At 35.6% G+C, this 20097-nt stretch overlaps 1 protein-coding gene across 1 annotated transcript in view; it reads left to right on the plus strand.

Annotated features, from left to right (window-relative positions):
• The first annotated feature begins 42 nt into the window (after window positions 1-42).
• LOC124154604 (melanotransferrin) overlaps window positions 43-20097 on the plus strand; it is a 39914-nt gene continuing 19859 nt past the window's right edge. The window contains exons 1-10 of the mRNA XM_046528443.1: window positions 43-177; window positions 434-585; window positions 1019-1151; window positions 2455-2597; window positions 7385-7502; window positions 13516-13695; window positions 14087-14250; window positions 15364-15666; window positions 16584-16748; window positions 17017-17105. Of these exons, the coding sequence (XP_046384399.1) occupies window positions 111-177; window positions 434-585; window positions 1019-1151; window positions 2455-2597; window positions 7385-7502; window positions 13516-13695; window positions 14087-14250; window positions 15364-15666; window positions 16584-16748; window positions 17017-17105 (1514 nt within the window). The 5' untranslated portion in view covers window positions 43-110. The remainder of the gene's footprint in view (window positions 178-433; window positions 586-1018; window positions 1152-2454; window positions 2598-7384; window positions 7503-13515; window positions 13696-14086; window positions 14251-15363; window positions 15667-16583; window positions 16749-17016; window positions 17106-20097) is intronic.

Consider the following 20097-nt stretch of genomic DNA (forward strand, 5'->3'; position numbering starts at 1 on the left):
TCGTATATTATATTGCATTTGTTTTACATGTTTATTTTGACTGCTCGTTGCACAGGTGTGTTTGATTGAGGTGTGTTATGGGCGGCGGTCACCGTTGAAAGGAATTCATAATGGGTATCAAATATTGTGTTGGAATTTCACTACTTATCTGGGCTTTTTCTTTGTGTGTTGTCAGTGGTAAGATTTGTTATAATATCTCTAATGTATAGTCTTGAGATTATTATTATCGTTTGCAGTCATGTCGTTTGTTCCCCATAATACTTGCCTTTTACCCTTCACAAGTGAGATGTTACTTCTTATTTTAGGGTATTTTGGACGTCTATTGTGTTACAAGTAACAATTTTACCAAATTACATCAATAGAATTTCATGTTTTCGTTTTAAAGAGCCGCTTTCTGCCGTGGTGTCTGTTATAATGATACTTCGTTTTGCAGGAGAAACTTTGGAAGTTATCAATGAAGAAACGGAATTGATTTGGTGTACGGTGAGCATTGAAGAGCAGTCAAAGTGTAAAAATCTTTCTCGTGCCATCGATAATGACATTAACAGTTTTGGTTACGACCGCATGAAACTTCGCTGCAAGCGGGTAAGTTAACTCGTAAAGGATTTTGTGAGGAATGAGATTTCCCTTCTCTATTGAAACCCATGTTTTGTGAATCTGATATGATGAATCGATTTTTCTTCTCCCTGCTAAATCGAAAGGCAATAAAGCAGATTAATCACTAATTAAGTTTTTGACATATCTGATATCGCATACCTAGAAACGGAATGTATTTCTACAATTTTAAGCCGTTATTCCCAATCACATCTATTATTGATCCGTGGGGGATGGCCTGTATTCCCCTCAGGCGATGTGTGGCCAATTTAATTTGGCTCAGTTCCGGTGAAAATAAAGCCTAATTATAATAAAATACATTTTGAATAATTATAATTTCTCTAAGTAGATAGCATTTCTCTTTACTTGATATGCTCATGTTCAGTTGCATAATATGTCTATAAGTGTGTGTTAATCATTTCAGAGCTTCAATAAAGACGAGTGCATGAGTCAAATTGATGAGGAGACTGCACATATTACTTCTCTGGATGCAGGTGAAGTCTTTGTCGGCGGAAGGTATCACAGTTTGATCCCTATAATGCAGGAAGTTTATGAAGGTAATGCTTTTCCTTATTTTTAGTAATAATTTTATTTATGCCTCAACTAGTTATTTAAAATACATTTCCATTCCTATTTACTTATTTTATTCTATTTTTATAAGTTTTAATGCTTCTATTAGAGTTAATATTGGGAAAAACCAAAGGAGCTATTCTCAAGGTTGTCAAGGAGGAGGGTTAAATACATAGACAGTTTTTTTGCAAAAAGAACTGCCCAAAATATGGAATTTTCTTATTCTAATCAACTGCTTCACAATTACTCGTTAAATACAGAACTGTGGTTTTGATTTTTGGACATATTTTTGCCTACAATTCACATTGTTACATTTGCAAGGAAAGGTGCTGACTTGTTAGTTATGCATCATAGTTTATTCATTCCAAATAGTTAATTTTAATAAATTCTATGATTGCTTATGATTTTCACTCCATGCTTCTTGCATATAAGTACTCTGCACCATCAAATACCAAGGACTAAATCATTACGTTGCAAGAACACAAGTAGGGTCATAGTCAAGGAAGATTTTATTGCCTCACTATGGAATCAGTCATTCGTATTTTTTAATACTAAGTATAGTGTGTGAAAAGTTTGCCAAAGAATTATCTTTGCTATTTTTTCATATTTAGTTTAATGTGTGTGACAAATTTTTAAATTTATTTTGATATAAGATGTGTAACACTTACTGTTTTTTATGCTTAACCCATCTCTGTTTATAACTTTTGGTAATTATAGTACAGCTATGTTTTTATGTGGCACTTGAAATCTGAAAAATCATTCATGAGCAACTAATATAAAATTTCTCATGACTAGCACAAAACAATTTCATGCGCCAAATTTTTTACTGGTTCTGCAAACAGCTTATTTGGTGGTCCCTCAAAACAATGTTTTGTAGATTTATGGTTGGTGGTGTAACCTAATCATAATCAATCAGGAAACCTGCATCTGTTAAGTCAAGAGATTTTTTTTTCTATGTTAATTTCTTCTTGTGATATTTTTATATTTTATTTGAATGTAAATGAATTTAGGTTAAATTTTGCCAACCCTAATGAATTGCCTGAAGTTAGTTTTTATAGTTAAATATATGTGGCCCTATGGAAGGGCCATTAGTAATGATCATGGGTTTGTGCTCCTTAACCACTGAATAAATTTCCAATTAAAATTAAAAATAAAACGGGGCAAAAAAAACTTGTCATCAAACAAAAGGGTTATGGCTTTGGGGACTTACTTTTCAGGAATGACTGTGCTATTTTTGCAGAAACCATAAGTTTGATTACTAACTTTTTTTTTTAATATATTTTTTGTCAGGTGGTGACAAGTTTTACTACGCTGTTGCTGTTATGAAGAAAGGCTCACTTCCTGAGGTTCAGAGTATAGGTGACTTGAAGGGTAAAAAGGCATGCTTTGCAGGAGTGGGAACTTTGGCTGGTTGGGTGATTCCAGTTTACACCGTAAGTGTTGTTGCTTCTGGTATGCTGTGTTTTTACTGAAATTTGATGAGGAACTGTTTGAATTCCAAATTGATTGGTCATTGTCAGAAATGGAATGGAAAAGGGACGGTGAATAAGCCTATTAAGAATAGGGTCATTCCATGTCAAATCAACCAATATTTTGACCAAATGACACCCACCGACTCGGATTTTCATGAAACTTGCCATGGTCAAACATTATGGTATGATTAGAGAATGTGTGCAATTTTAGCCTCCAATTGTCAATTGTTAATGAAATATGAGTAATTGAAATTTGGGCATGACCCCTAAATTGCCGCAACGTGCAACACATGGTGATTTTTATTTTCATCCATAACTCCATTCCTGTGAGATGAAAAGACATGATTTTTTTTTCTAAAGCTAAGGAGTCCATAATGATCCCACGATTGTCATTAAATATTCACTGCATGAAGTAAGTCAGCTGCAAAAAAATAAAGTTTACAAAAAATTCTCGCTTGTACCATTTTTGATTGTGAGCATCCACAGGGAAAGGCCATGCGAATACAGACTCATGGTTCAGTTTAAAATAATCATTAATGTATGAGCAAAGATCCTGATGAAAAAAAATCATGAGTCCGGCGTTCCTTTTAGTAAAAACAAAATTCTCATTCATGGTCACGGGAAAAAATGGCATTTTTTTTCAAGGCACATAGAAATTACACAATTTAGAGGAGAGATAAGCTTATACTCATGATTAAAAAATATTGGAGCATGCATTATCTCACTACAGTGTATGCTACTGGCTCTTACAGTAGGAAACACATAAGCAGTCATGTCAATGTACTCCCCCACATACTGCTAATTTCGTGTTATCAGGACTATTCCTACTATCTCTTCCATGGGTAATGGGTAACTGAATAGTATGGTATAAAATATAAAGGCAGAAGAGAGCCATCAGAAAGTTTTCTCCAATTTCAGTCCAAGTGAAGTTAATTAATTTCTTCATTAATTTCTCATTTATATGGTGCTGCCTTAGTGATATCCTGGTTGAATTTCAAACTAAGTAACTCATGTTAGTGCGTCTGATAGCCAGGCTTACGTTGTAATATCTCTTGTTCGTATCAATGAGGTCTGTCTTCAAAGTACATATTTCATAATAGCAAAACAAATGAACTTCTCAGTTCTCTCTGAAAATATTTAGAACACCATTATCTATGTTGTAAGCAGTTAATCACAAGTAAGTACACCTATCTGAATATCAAACATTGTAACATTCAAGATGTACCTTATGAAGGAGTTACAGTGGAACCTCTATCTATTGTTTTTCATGGGGATGGACAAAGAAAAACGATGAATGCGGGAATGTTTGGCTGGGTTGCCTATGTTGCAGGATATTTTTTTTGCGAGTAATTATGATATTCATTACAGGATTCAAACAAGATTTTAGCCGAATACAGAAATATTAGTACTGCATCGAAACACTTTGGTCATATTGTTGATTCGCCTAATATCTCTTTCAAATGTCGTAAAGGAACCTGCCACCTCGCTAAAAAATGTTTGTACTCCACTCGGCATTTGCACTGCTATTATGGATTTCTGTCTGATATAAAAATTCTTATACATCAAACGCCATTTAAGTACACGTATTTACGAGAGCAATATGTATAGTGTGCCTAAAACAACCGCTTTTGCCAGCGAAGTGATTGGTTGTGAGATCGATCACAAAGGCCAAAAATAGTTTATTATTTGAAAATTTCCTTTCTAATAAATATATTTTTAATATAATTGAGGCAATGCGTAAAGCGTGAACAATGTTACGTCTTCAGCGGCACGGTCACCTGATCCTCGGCTTCATCCCACTTCTTTTCACATGATAGCTCACTCCACCCCTACCCCAAATGTCATGTGCTAGCGGACAGCCCGAGGCGTTCTGCAATATCCACGTACTCTAGCTCGGATTCTTTTCTTCATCTTCAATGATTTTGAGCCCATATTTTAAAGTTCCTACTTGTTCCTTCGGAAGGGCCATGATCAGAAGATAAATAAAACTAATAAAAATGAAACCGGACTTGATTAAACCCACACGGAAAATACTCGCTGGCTTGAATTCAACACATCCTGGAAAGTACGGAACTACTTGTACGAGGTGAAGTTCGGAACTGATGCTATTGCGTACGGCGTACGCAGAGCATACTGCAGTGGGTGAAGCATGACCATATGGCTGCGCCATTAATTATTTATGTCCTTCAGAGAAGGGAACTTACCCACTCATTGCTAAGTAGGGTAGCGCCAGATGAGCTGATGAATTCGGATTATTAGTGGGGAGAAATAAAGTATCCGGAGAAGATTTACCTTCGTCAGTTACTCTGACAAGTGAGACTTAAAGTATAACTCGAAAGTATACTCTCACTACCTCATCTCATTGTTTCATATCTGATGACCTTAACCATGATGTGGCCTTTGTTATGAAAGTGCAACGCCACCTGATAGAATTTTTAAAGAGAACTTCGCCGATGATCCAAGAAGTTCAGTACTTCACAGATGGATGTGCTGGGCAATATAAAAACTGCAAGTCTTTTTTAAATTTGTGCCATCATTATAATGACTATGGCATTAATGCAACCCGGTCTTTTTTTTCCACGAGCCATGGGAAGTCTTCTTGTGATGGTATAGGTGGTACCATTAAACGAATGGCGAGGAAAGCCAGCCTGCAACGCCCAATGGCACAGCAAATAACAAACAGCAGCGGGATGTATGAATTTTGTAGAGATAATGTGAAAAACATCAACATCCATTACATTAAGTCTAGTGATGTGGCTTGGTCACGTAGTAAACTTCTTGAAAGATCCACCAAGGCAAAAACAATTCCAGGTACAAGAAACTTCCATCATTTTGTGCCTTTATCGGATAGAAAAGTCGCTGCAAAGTTCACTGGCCTGGATGATGAGTACAGCATTATATTTGATTTTTGTTCTGTAACAGTGGATTTCCCAGATAATTTGGTTGTTGGTTCATATGCAGCTTGTATTTACAGCATGCAGTGGTACATTGGAGTAGTGGAAGCTCTCAACCATGAAGAAGGTGATATTTCAGTTAAATTCATGACGCCTTTAAAGGACCCTCACCTTCATTCTCTTGGCCTGAGAGAGATGATGTTTGCTGTGTGCCACTAGGACACATATTGTGTGTGCTTACTTCTCCTGCAACTACAAGCTCTGGGAGGTCATACTACTTCTTGAGGGAGAAAGTGGACCACATTCAAAAAAAATATATACACTGTGAAAAACACTAAGACATCTTAGAATGTGATCAGCCAGTTAAAAGAGGAGGCTCACTTTCAAATCAATTGGTAAGGTTGTTTATTTAATTGTACTGTTTCTACCTAAATTTCCAATGATATAGAATCACTAAATGAAACATTGAAAATAAGCATAGAATCAATAAATGAAACATTGAAAATAAGCATTAGTGTGAAGTACCTGAAAGATTTCTCAATTCAAATGATTTGATGACGGTTCCCTTTGACATTCAATAATGTACATTCCTGTGATGTCAATACATCTGGATATGAAATGTATCTGGTCTTTGGACTAAGATTAAAAGGAATGTAGAATGTGTCTACCATGGCTCATGCAGTTTTTTTTAATTAAAACTCCCTCTACTCAAATAGCCCTGATAGCACGAAATTAGCAGTATGTGAGGGAGTACATTGACATGACTGCTTATGTGTTTCCTACTGTAAGAGCCAGTAGCATACACTGTAGTGAGATAATGCATGCTCCAATATTTTTTAATCATGAGTATAAGCTTATCTCTCCTCTAAATTGTGTAATTTCTATGTGCCTTGAAAAAAAATGCCATTTTTTCCCGTGACCATGAATGAGAATTTTGTTTTTACTAAAAGGAACGCCGGACTCATGATTTTTTTTCATCAGGATCTTTGCTCATACATTAATGATTATTTTAAACTGAACCATGAGTCTGTATTCGCATGGCCTTTCCCTGTGGATGCTCACAATCAAAAATGGTACAAGCGAGAATTTTTTGTAAACTTTATTTTTTTGCAGCTGACTTACTTCATGCAGTGAATATTTAATGACAATCGTGGGATCATTATGGACTCCTTAGCTTTAGAAAAAAAAATCATGTCTTTTCATCTCACAGGAATGGAGTTATGGATGAAAATAAAAATCACCATGTGTTGCACGTTGCGGCAATTTAGGGGTCATGCCCAAATTTCAATTACTCATATTTCATTAACAATTGACAATTGGAGGCTAAAATTGCACACAATCTCTAATCATACCATAATGTATGACCATGGCAAGTTTCATGAAAATCCGAGTCGGTGGGTGTCATGGCCTGGTTGATTTGAAATGGAATGACCCAATACTAATATTACTAAGCACACTACCAGATGCCATAAAATGAAAAAAAAAGATTTCAAGGAAAATACCATAGTTACGAAACATAAAAACTGACTAAGAACCATTTAGAAGCATAAAATATTAAGATATGTGTATGGAATGACAGTTGTCTGTTTAAAGATATGAAGTGTACCTGAAAAAGAAAGTGGTAAGCTATTTGAATAACGGATTAAAATTAAAAATATTGTTAATTGAAAACAATGGCATTTTGTCTGGTAATAGTTTGTGTTTTACTAACTGCAGAAATTTGTCGAAAGTGGGTTTCTTTTAAGTTGGATCCATTGAATGTTAGCCAAAAATTGAGTCACAATTCATCGCATTCAACACATCAATATTTTTTGTAACATGTGTGATTTTATATTTACCTTCCTTTATTTGCAGCTAATGCAACAAGGTGGTTTGGAAATCATAGATTGCAATAATCATGTGAAGTCAGCCACTAACTTCTTTGGGCCAAGTTGTGCTGTTAACGCCTTGATAAATAAGAACAATCCAGTTGGTAAGTACTCTGATTTCAGTATTTTTGAGATATCAGTTGGAGTGGTAGCATGTAATTTGGTATTGTATTTCCATGAGTTGTAGAAATTTCATGTTGACATGTACTAAGTAGGCATTTCATGTGGTGGTAAATATATGTCTTGGTATTTTAAAATCGGTTTTATGTGTGTTTTAACATTCCACATGTATATTTCTTCTCTCATATTCAATAAAGAATTATTGATTTTGGTTAAGTTGGGTTTGGAGGAGCCCGTGTTCTGTCTGTAAAAAAGCAAATGAGGCTGCTATCTACGCAGAGGAAAAGGTATGCACATGTCCACAGCTACTGTTGGGTCTGGATATTGACAAACCCTCATAGTATTACGTCTTCCTAAATCAGCACATTGGGAAAAGAATAGGACAGATAACTTGAAGAATACTCAAAATATAAAAAAAGAAAACTCTCCAGCATATGTAAATTATGTATGGGATCGATCTAAAAAAATGGAAGGTGACTTTACTCGTGAAAACTGCAACATATGCTGCAGTACTCTATGGGATTTATCATATATATATACCCGTGTTACGACATTTAAGGTTCTCATTGTTATATGCTGAATGGAAGTAATTTAATCAACTCTAACAATTACCTTTCAGGTTATATTTCTTGTACTTATGTATAACATCTATAAGGTGGACCACTTCGTAGTTGTATTCCTATCATTGTTTTCTGTTGCTGACTTTTACCTTCTCTCCTTGCCTATACCAATTCAAGGTGGCTAAAAGCATCATGTGAACACAATCTTGTATGTAACTTAGGATAGTGAACACCGTAGTCCTAGTCCAAATTGGGTAGAGAGAAAAAGAACTGCAGAAGTAGTGATTGTTTTGTGCATTCAGGCTTTGCATTTGGTGTTGATCTATCTTTCTGAGTTTTTTCCTGTCAGTAATCAGACTGGCTAAATTTAAATCAGTGCTGAAAATGCAGTTTGTTTATAGAACTCAGTAATTATGTCAAAATAAAAGATATATTCAGACTTCCTGAGACTCATTCAGACTTGCCCTCATACTTTTAAAATAAACTGTGAAAGTTGCTTTCCACATTTATTGAGTTGGTGACGTCACCAGAGTTCCTGTTCATTGCATCGCTAGAGTTCCAGGTTATTAACTCTTTTAAGGAAAAAAATGCTCATTGAGATAAGGAATCACTCGCAAGAATGTTAACAACAGCAAGCCAATGGAGGCTGATGCTCTAGGTCAAGGATTAGAAAAGGGGTGATCTGGGGCCGTATTCTGTAACTCCAAACCGATCGGTGCGGCACCGATTCGTCGGGTGCGACGTCACACCGACTCCCGGTAAGAAGTCGTGCGATTCTGTACGAACCCGGTCGGTGCGGCACCGACGAGAGGACGGGAGATCGTCGGTAGCCGTACCGACAGCAAAGAGGTGTCGGTACGGCCACCGACTAGTGGGTTTCATGAATTCCCCGGTGCGCATTGTACGTTTTATTTTGTTTTTACCTCATCACCGAGTAAATAATGAGGTTTTCTCCAATGTTATCTTTTTCTGCCCCTTCGAATACGCCTCTATAATTCACTGTGTCATCATCTATATTAATTACCTTGACAGAAATATAAGATAATGGTTAATAAAAATGAGGTTTGCTAACATATAATGACTTTCTCTCATTTACGTTACCGCACTTTCACTCGCTTGTAATAGGCTTTATTTCTCTCTATCATCATTTATTTGCTCCTTTGACATAAAAAAGATATTTTTGATTAAATATGAGTTTTGCCGCAATGTTATCACTTTATATCACTCTGAATAGGCGACTGTATTTTCACTCAATCATTAATTTGGCGTTTCTCTCGGCATAGAAATAAGATCTTTTTATTTAAGTATGAAGTTTGCCACAACGGTATCAGTTTCTTTCATTTGTAACGGGCAACTATATTTCATTTCATCGTCAGCCATTGATTCCCTTGACGATTAAAAGAAGATATTTGTTAATAAGTATGAGGTTTACCGCAATATTATCATTTTCTCTCACTTGGAATGCGCAACTTATACATATGTATTTCACCCAATCACAATTTATTTACTTCCTCGTCATTACACTTCTTTTAATTGCACCCAGCTCCATATTTTTATAACAATTTCCTAACTTGTTCCTCTAATATTACATTTGCATTTGAATCCTACGTTCACGTTCCATGGTATGCTATTTTCGTCTGCTACGGTGCCAATGGCATAACCTTCCGTTGATAACATTTATACGGAACTTACTTAATGACAACTATATTACCAAATCATGAATAAATAGCATTATACGGAACCAATATTTAAAAAAAGAAACTACGATCTCAAGGATAGTTTCAATGATTCATTCCAGCAACAACAATCTCCATCACATACAAACTTTATTGTGATGTTGTAATATTGTTTCCTTCGATTCTGTAGGTACAGCATTACTACCACACATTATATAAGCATTGTTAACAACTTATCCAATATCGTTTATCTTAATCTAGCAATAAGTCGTAATTTCCGCAAATAAAAAGATTGAGAATGACGACAACAAACTGTGCCAATGAGTCTTATCTTGTTTTTACCCTTCTTTCATTGGTGGAGACACGTGAAACTTCGGATATAGTCGGATTTTCCCTGTTTGGGAAGGAGAGGGAATCGTACCGACTGGTTTGAAACCGACGACCTTACAGAATCGCTGAAAGTGTCGTCGTCGGTGCGGAATCCGTTGTCGGTACGGTTTGATGTCCAGTCGGTGGGCTTGAAAGGGAAACCGACCGGTGCGGCACCGACGAAATACAGAATACGGCCCCTGCTCAGAAAGACTTTCAGGCATCATCAACTTACCTGCCAGAGGGTTAAAGGCATTGATTCTCTGCAATGGTTCTCTGTAAAATATACAATTAATGGAGATGTACAAGAATAGCGTCTCATCATTTTTTTAAATTTTATAACAACCGATAATTTAAAAATATTGGTGTGTGAACCCTTTAGGGTGTAGAGAACCCAAGTTTCAGCTAACTGAAAGATGGGGTCTCTGGATAGAATGGTTCCACCCAATGGATGGAATTTCAAGCTTTCCTCCATCATAGAAACTGTAAAACTTGTGACTGCTCCTGCCTGAAATCTACCCTAAATTATTCCCTACTTGTGGGTAGTCCATGAGAAGTCACTATTTATTGCCTGAAGGAGGAAGTTCTCAGCTAGTCTTCCCATCTTCTTCATTCTGAGTGTAGTACGAAAATATACTGGAAATGAGAAGAAATGAAGTGATGGGTAGTCTTTTTTTTCTTTCAAGTGGTTAAGGTAGCTTACCCTGAAGAGGCCGTGTGAGTTGCTGAATGAAATATATCTTCCGTGTCATTAACCATGGATGATAAATTTATAAATGACTGTAACTTTCTTTCTATGCCTTAACCAGCATATGTAGGATTCGATGCACTGAATTGTTGAGGCCTTTACTTTGTAGAATTCCATTATATGGTTGGAAGGAAATTACTTTGCTTTTCTACAAAACACACACTTTATTGCCAACTAGTTTTGGTTACACTGTACCATTTGGAGTCTTGAAAATGGTACAGTGTAACCAAAACTAGTCGGCAATAAAGTGTGTGTTTTGTAGAAAAGCAAAGTAATTTCCTTCCAACCATATGTAGGATTCCATTACTACTGCATGCTATTTGTATAGTTATACCTTTAAAAAATCCTATCTAATAGATCATTTATAGGCCTTTTGCATCTATACTGGGTGTTTCAGGACAATCTGCAATATGTTCTTCAGAAGGTGGTACGGGAGACTATTTTAAGCATTTTTTTTGTCCATAAACTGGGGTGTCAACTTCTTTGGTATCCAGCCTTTTCGACATTTCATTTAATATTCTAGATTTTTAAGGACGTTAAATAATTAAGGTTGCACAAAAATGTCCGATTATTATTATTATTATTATTATTATTATTATTATTATTGCCTGAAACAATGAATCTCAAAATGTGTGAGATTGCACAATCGTATGGTGTATAAATGAAGTTTTCTCAGGTTTCCGCGTGGGTAAGAAATTCAAAGAGTGCCGATGTTGACGAGTATTGTTTATACTTGCTCAAAGCACTGTTTAATTAAACTGGAAGATTTTTCAGACAATTATAATGGCACAATTTTGTACAACCTTAATTATTTAATGTCCTTAAAAATTCAGAGCATTGAATAAAATGTTGAATAGGCTGAACACACAAGAAAAACTGTTTTCATGGTAACTGCAAAGTGCATGCAAAAAAAGGTTTGTGTTGCCATAGCTCAGTAACTAAGGAGTAGCAACCCCATATTTATGGACAGAAATGTTTTAAATGGTCTCCCATACCACCTCCTCAAGCATTTCTATTGCGCCTAAAAATATAATGCTGTCAAGATGATGTTCTCTTTATCACTCTGAAATATATGTTTATTTTCTTATTTGTTCTAGTAATCTAAGCCCAGTGGGTAGCCTCCAAGTCTAAGCCAGATCCCAGCCTAATATTTTTAAAAGCTCTCTACAGCTCTCTGTTTGCTCATGGATGAATCATGCTCCATTCCTATGTATTTTATTTAGTTCATGAATTAAATCTTACTACGCTGAATCCCACATGCTTGCCTCATATTCAAGGTGCAGATCTACAAGTGCAATGTGGCAATTCTTTTTCATCCAAGAGCCTTTCCTCAACACCCTTTATGAATCCTAGACCCACAAATATTTCATATTGTAATATCTGCCAGATTTATGAGAAGAACACCCTCTAAGAACACCCTCAATGGTTGAATATAAACTGCTACTATACCAGTGACTGCAATTAAGCCCAATTATACTTTATCCTTCTCTGGTAATCTTGAAATTTACAGTTTAGTTCTGTGATCACTCAATATTGTTTACACCAAAGCTATTCATATGTTTAGTTCTTGCTAACTCATTAACCCCTGCTCTATCACAAATACTCCATCACATACTTTCCATGATCCTTTTTCCAGTTGTATGAATGTTGATGTCGTGTGGATAAAAATGCTTTTTATCCACCCAATTAAATAAACTGTTGACATTTCAGTGCAGCACCTTCTTGTTCTCAATTGCTAGTTTTAGCATCAATAGAATTTTCTAACTTTAGAAGTGATTTCAATGAAAAATGGTAATCTTTTCAGACATGAACTTTATCTGTAACATGAATTTTAAATGTAATTAGTATTAATTTTAGGGATGGTTGGATCGGATACCTCCAATCCAAATATCCGTGTATATTGCCCTTCATCGAATACATCGGATCCAAAGTCGTGGAAGACATCAAATCTGGATCCGAAGTTACGTAGCAGAATTTCAGCCGTGGAAAATAAAAAAGGCAAAATACGACTGGCACATAGTGTGACTCTTCCCAAGAGATTGATCAATCATCGGAGGAATCTCAGCGTATTAGGATAATAGCTACGTCAAAAGTAACTAAATCGTAGATTTTGGAAAACCACCCTGGGCCGTCCATCAGCCTGTGCCTCTGTTGTTTTTTTTCCGAAATCACACGGACCATAAATCATTGTCTTCCTTGGGAGGTCTAAAATGGGGGGGGGGGGGATTTTTAAACAACAGGGTACAAAGTATAGGCTTTCAAACTAATTTTAATACCCTTCATAATCGAAAAAAAAAACTTCATTTTTCAAAGAAATATATTGAAAATTCATGATTTTTCAATATTTTGTTACCTTTTATGAAGGAAAGTACTTGAATAATTACTTCTTTTAATAGCAGGAATATGAAAATTTGGATCCGAAAATATCTGATCTGATAGATCCCGCTCGGAAAATCAAGGATCCGATCCGAAAAAATCCTGGATCCGTCCATCCCTAATTAATTTATATTTATTTCTTTGTTGCTGTTGTGATATTTTTATTCACAAATTTTTACACTGTCTTAGCATTAGTTTTTGGCTGCATAAATAATCAATTTTTGCTTGCTACATAATTAATTGCTTCATTCTTTTCCGCAAAATCTAGGGGATAACTCGAATAAGCTATGCCAACTGTGTGGTGGACATTCACCAGGGCAGAAATGCACAGAAGCTGACCCGTATGCTGGATATGAAGGAGCATTTCGTTGCCTAGTTGAAGCAGGGGATGTTGCATTCCTCAAGCATACAACGGTAGAGACTGTAACCGGTTCAGGAATTGATTTAGGTGTGTACTTATCGTCTGATTTACTAGGATGAATATCTTTTAAAGGATTTATTTTACAGTGAAGATATCTTTTTATATTCTTCAAAAGCTTATTGTACTCTATGTTACCTAAAATTTCTGTCAAGTATTATTTCCCTTGTCAAATTTAAGCACCATTGAGTCTTACATTCATGAGATTTTTCACCTACAATTAATCCATGCCAATAGGTTAGGTGACTTATTAACTATTATCCATGGTCTAAATGCTTGTTATCCTATACTTATTTGGGGATGGATGTATTGAAGTTTGGTATCAAAAAAATTGACCATCATAATTTAAAGACCATTTTCTATTTTCCTTATCAATTTATAAATTCATTGTTGGTTGTTGACGTAGCTTAATTATTTCCAGCCTCTGTATCGGATAGAGATTTTGAGCTTCTGTGTTTGGATGGAAATCGCCGTGATCTGAGGGACTATAAGCTCTGCAACTGGGGGACTGTTCCATCCCATGCCATTGTGACAACATCTGCTAAGAGCAGCCAGCTGCGTCGGAAATATTACCGCTTCATGAAGGTGTGTTGCGGAAGTAATTTGTATGTTTCCATTTCTATTTTTATGGATGCATTTCTTCTTTTATGGATCTACTTGTCGTGAGAACTCTTATGGCTCTATCTCTTCTTATTACGTCACACGTAAACTATCTAAAATTACATGCTTAAATAGTGCAAAAAATCCGCAGAGAAAAAATCATTTGCCTTGACCAGGATTTGAACCCAGATCTCCCGATTTCCAGTTGAGTGCCTCAGCCAGTTAAGCTACCAATTCTTCCCTGTGTAAATTTGAGGTGAAGATATCATTTTGTCACCTTTTCCAGTGTAGTCCACAAATTTCCACAGGGAGGATTGACGCCTCAGTAGCTTAACTGGCTAAAGCACTTAACCGAAAATCAGGAGATCCAGGTTTGAATGATTTTTTGCACAATTTGTGCATTGCGGGCAACTCCTATAAAGTTATCACTGTGACTAGTCTCCATTTGCTTAAATTACATGCTTTAGTTGTCTGAATTCTAGTACAGTATAATGTGGTGTACTTTCTCTAAGAATGGCTGCTTCATTGTGTTTGAGATGGGTTTTAGCATATCATATTGGTGCAAAATCATGATTGAAAAAGGGTGTGTAACTTATCACCAGAACCAAGAATGCCAGCCAACTAATTTTAATATTAAAAAAGTGATTTCTCCATATAGCTGTTACTGCCTTCACAAAAATTTGCATCATTGGGATTGGGAAATAAATTTCTGCTGGGGTAAAAATGGAATCAAATTTCTGATTTTTTCCTGGCAAACAATGGCAGTAAAGATTTCTCAGGTCTCACTGTGGTTCCCTAGAGTCACGCATGTGTGATGCATGACAACATGAATGTTGTTTGGTTGCCTTAACAGGAGCTCCCTGATTCTGGTTTCCTTGCGTCACTGACTGTGAGGATTCAAACGTTCCATTCCTATTATAAGCCTTTATTGATCTTCTCATTAATTTATTCTAATCACCTTACTCTCGTATTCTTATCATTCTAGGCTAAGAATTTCCTTGAAATTCACTAATGAATATTATTGGTGATGTAATTTGTGCATGTTGTAATATTATTGAATTTTGTACTTTAATTAGCTCTTGTTTTTTTATATTACAGAAAATTGTTGAATTGTTTGGTAAACCTCCATATAATTCCACCAGCGTCAGAGGTTTTGGGGATTCCTCTACAACAAGAAACCCATTCGGCGAATCAGATGATTTCAACCGTGACTTTGGGAGGCGAAGAGAATTTGATAATTCTGGAGGAGTTGATGGTCCTCGCAATTATAACGATAATACACTCACCAGGGATTCAAATGATTATGATTCCAGGGGAGTAAAGCCATTGCACTCCGATAGTGCATTTCATCTTTTTGAGTCAGCTCCTAAATATGGGCTGAAAAATAGTTTACTTTTTCAGGTTGGTATTTGAAAGTGATATTTTATTTTATATCTATGCCCAGTGCTGAATTGGAAGACTAGGAAATTTTAGGGAATTATATTTTCACTGAAATATCAAGGGAATATCAAATTTACTCTGGAATTTCCGTAGGAGTGAAATTATAAAATTGCAATGCCAGTATACTGTGTCTTTTTTGGCAAGGTGCTGAATCAAATCTCTCTTGTGTAGTAGAATTTGAATACCTGCAATTCAAAGCGAAGTCTGGCTGTAAGATAACATTGTTCATTAGTGCCATCATGGCAATGTTTAAATTTAAGAAAAGGAATTAGTATGAATTTTCTCTTTAGATATTTTGAGATCATCTGGAGAAGTTTTTCGAAACACTGATTTTTATTTCCCTCAAAATTAGGGAGTTCACAAGTAATTCTTTGTCATAGAAAATATACAAAATATTCCCTTAGAATTGATCAGAAAGAACCCAAAATTTCCTCTGGAAAAATACAATTTTTTTCTGGATATCTCAGGAGGTTTTCGAAAGCCTAGCTGCTGGACACTGTGATAATGCTGAAACATCTGAATCTTTGCCTTTAAAAAAACCTTCGTGAGGTTGTGATTGGTTTAACCTTTTATGTGTCTTACTATTGATAGAACTCATTGAATTTTTTGTAACAGAAAATTATTTAAGTTGTCATTATGAATATCAGTTTTAAGTTAATTTGTGGAAATTTACGTTATGTAGCACCATTCCAGATATGTATGTACATGAAATTAATTTATTTGAACTTTTTGCTAGTTAATAAACATATTTTATTGAATTAAAATACTAATGCAAATAGGTATTATATAAATTATTTCACCTGAATGGTGTATGAGTGTTTGTGTATTGTCATTTTGTTTTGAACACATGAAATGACATGAAACCATTTTTATGTTAGGACACTGCTAGAGATGTTCACCTGTTGCCTGAATCGCAGCAAACCTACAAAGGTTATCTGGGCAAGTCTCTCAAATTAATTTTGGGTGTCCGTGATTGCCCAGTCCGTCGTATGACTTTGTGTGTCACATCTGATCCAGAATTGGATAAGTGTGTTAAGATGAAAGTAAGTTCAGAAGTTTTTGGTATGATCTTTTTAGTGATATATTACATATGATTTCCCTCACTTAAGTCTTTTGGTGTATTGTTTTTGTGTATTAATTTGTGTAGATTTGTACATGTTTGCTAATATTTAATCTGTTTGAGATTCTTTTAATTCATAATCCCTTTGGAATTGTATGCTTGCTAATAATGTTATGCATTAATGTTGTTTAGTGTATGTTGTGTGTGTTGATGGTTATTGTCAAATTTTATTAATATTTGTACATTTTTAGATTGCATTGAAGGCTCAACTACTCAAACCTGAGATGAGCTGCTTTAAAGCTGCTAGCCAGATCCGTTGCATGCAGGCTGTACAAACTGGGTATGGAATAAGTTTCAAAGCGATGAATTGAATGTTCTGTTACAGTGAATTAGATAACTGTTACAGTGGAAATTGTGTTTTCATTTGTTGAGTTTAAGATGCTACACTCCATTTAAATCAGTAATATATAAGACTTTGTGAATTTTAGCACTACAGTATTTAACCTGATGATTTTCAAGTTCATTACCAATGCTGTACGGAAAACTATCAATCTTAGATATTGATTTTACAGTGCATTGCAAAGGTTAATTTAGAAAGTGTGTTTGGGAATCAATCATAATGGTTGAAAAGGAGATAACATGATTTAGTAATGAGTTATGTAATGCTCAGAAATTGGGAAAAAGGGTTTGAGTTCAGTTCTGGAAATTTAGTTTCAATTATGATGCTCTTTCAACCTTTACCCTTTGGCAGCTTAATGATTTAAATAATCAGTTCAGATTTGAGGGATCCTGGATTGAGATCAAGTCAATGCAAATAATTTTTTTGAGATGTTATGCTTTAAGTACCCTTGCTGGCTGCTCAGTGTGAAAGTATACCTTCAGATTATGTATGAATGTTTCCATTAATATCTCCATGTATGCCAATGACTTTATGTCTTGTACCTTTTTTTAGCATTTAATTTGTGCTTGCTTTAATGTTTTACTTTGTACTTGATTGCTTGTTAAAATATTCTCCTTTGGTATCCTTTGATTAGCTAAAGTATTTTAGTCCCTATTCCTGAAGCAAAATTTAATTTGTACAGCATAAGATTTTTAAGTGATGTAATTAGAGAAGAAACTATTGTGCAATCCAATTTAGTGCTGATCATGGTTTCACCATGAGATATAATTACTTATGCATTAGGCAACAGAAGTTTAGTTTCTCTAAAAAATTGGATGATTGGGGAGGGGGTTTGGGAAGGAGAAACAAGTTTAGCAGAGTGAGTATCCCTGTTTAAATGGGTAGTGTAGAAATAGCAAATGTAAGGTAAAAGTTGAAAATGAATGCTCCACAAGCTTTGAAGTAAAGATTGGTGTGAGACAAGGAGATGGCCTATCCTATATTTTTTAATTTGTCATTCATTGGAACTGCACTAAAAGAAATCAGGAAAACGGACTTGGAAATAAGAATAGGGGAAAAGATACCAGTGCTCGCCTTTGCAGATTATGTACTTAGTTTTGCTGTCAGAAAATAAGGAAGACTTAAGAATCATGACAGAAATTCTGATAAAAGAAACTCGTGAAGTTGGACTGAAAATCAATGACGATAAGACCAAATTTATGTCCTTCAGTCGAAACCCTGATAAATCTAGAAATACTGCAATTGAGGGTCGCATTTTTGAAAGAGTGAATGAATTAAAATACCTTGGTTCCATAATCAGCTCAAACAATAGTGAGTCATGTGACTTACAAATCAGAATAAATTCAGCCAATAGAAGTATGTATGCCCTGAACAAACTGCCAACATCAAAAATTTTATCCATCTGAACCAAACTTAGAATTTATAAAACCATAATAAGACCTGTCCTTCTATATGGAGCTGAATCATGGGTTATCGACAAAAGAACGGATAAGAAGTTAATTATATTTGAAAATGAAGCGTTAAGGAAAGTTTTTGGACCAACAAGAGAGAATGGAATCTGGAGAATAAAACACAACAGGGAAATCAGGGACCTTTTCAGACGTAAACTAGCCAGACGTAGTAGCTGAAGCTAAGAGCCGCAGATTGCGATCGGCAGGGCATATAATATGAAGAGAGCAAGAGGCCCTATTAAAACAAGTCTGGGCAGAAAATCCTGAATGGAGACGACCTCCAGGAAGACCAAGAAAAAGATAGAAGGATGAGGTGCCGAATGATATGGGGAAAATGGGAGTCAGTGAGGCGGATGCAAAAGTGAGAAAGAGTTGGTGGCAGACAATTGGCAAGGCTAAATACCATTTAGGGCATAAATGGCCATGGGAGGGAGTGAGTGTGTAGAAGAAATATTTCGTTTTGAAACCATGATTGATTCTTATTAGTCACAACATGGAACAAAGTAATCATTATACAGTAGACTCTCATTATTACGAAGTTCACGAGACCGAAAAACTAGAGCTTTGCAATAACAAAGTTCATATGAACGTTTCTTATAGGAATCATGGAAAGAAAAAAAAACTTGCTTTGTCTAAATTTCTTGTCTCTTCAATCTCCTGCACTTTAAATCTTCAGAATCAAGATTATAATATATGCGATTATCCTGCAGAATGCAACACTGAAGCACAATCGTGCGTTATCCCCCATTTTTTTTCCCACGGATTGAGACGAACTGATCTAGCTTGCAACGTAGTTGGAGCCGAAAAAATCACTGTCCGCAGGAAGAAAAAGTGGGCAAAACACGGGACAGTTCCTGACTTCACACCGGATTCAATGATACTTTGTTCAGATTGTGCCCAAAGTGCGAGTTCCTCTACGCCACGTCGTGTCGCATCGGCAAACTCCAAAGGTGCCAAATTTGTAATTTTGGGCATTTCGAGCCGTTGCTTTTTCATGGAACTTTGTAATAAAGTTCATTTTGAAACGACCGGGACCGAGGTTCGTAATTTCATGATAACAAAAATTTCGTAATAACGTTTCTTTTACTATTGATTGGATAGGCCTTTTTGTTGGGACCAACGAATTGATTCGTAATAACGAAAACTTCATAATAACATTGTTTGCATTAACGAGGGTCTACTGTAAATGTTTCCAATTCCCCATTCCCATCTTTACCTTTCTATCCTGATATAGAATGGCTATTTTTAAGGATTTTCATCTCATCCCACTAAGTTAAAAATTTAATGGTTACACTCCTGAGTTACCCAAAGAATATGTTCCAAAAACCACTCTCAAAAAGTCCTCTCATGGTAATTGTGAAAATGAGATCTTGCAAAGAGAATTCTTGCGTCCACATGCTTAGCAAGGAGTAGACAACTGTGATCATATTGTGTAGCTCAATGAAGCCTTACTTCATTGAAGTTACTGGAGCGTTAAAATT

This window comes from Ischnura elegans, chromosome 2 (assembly GCF_921293095.1).
Source record: "Ischnura elegans chromosome 2, ioIscEleg1.1, whole genome shotgun sequence".
NCBI classification, from domain to species: Eukaryota; Metazoa; Arthropoda; class Insecta; order Odonata; family Coenagrionidae; genus Ischnura; species Ischnura elegans.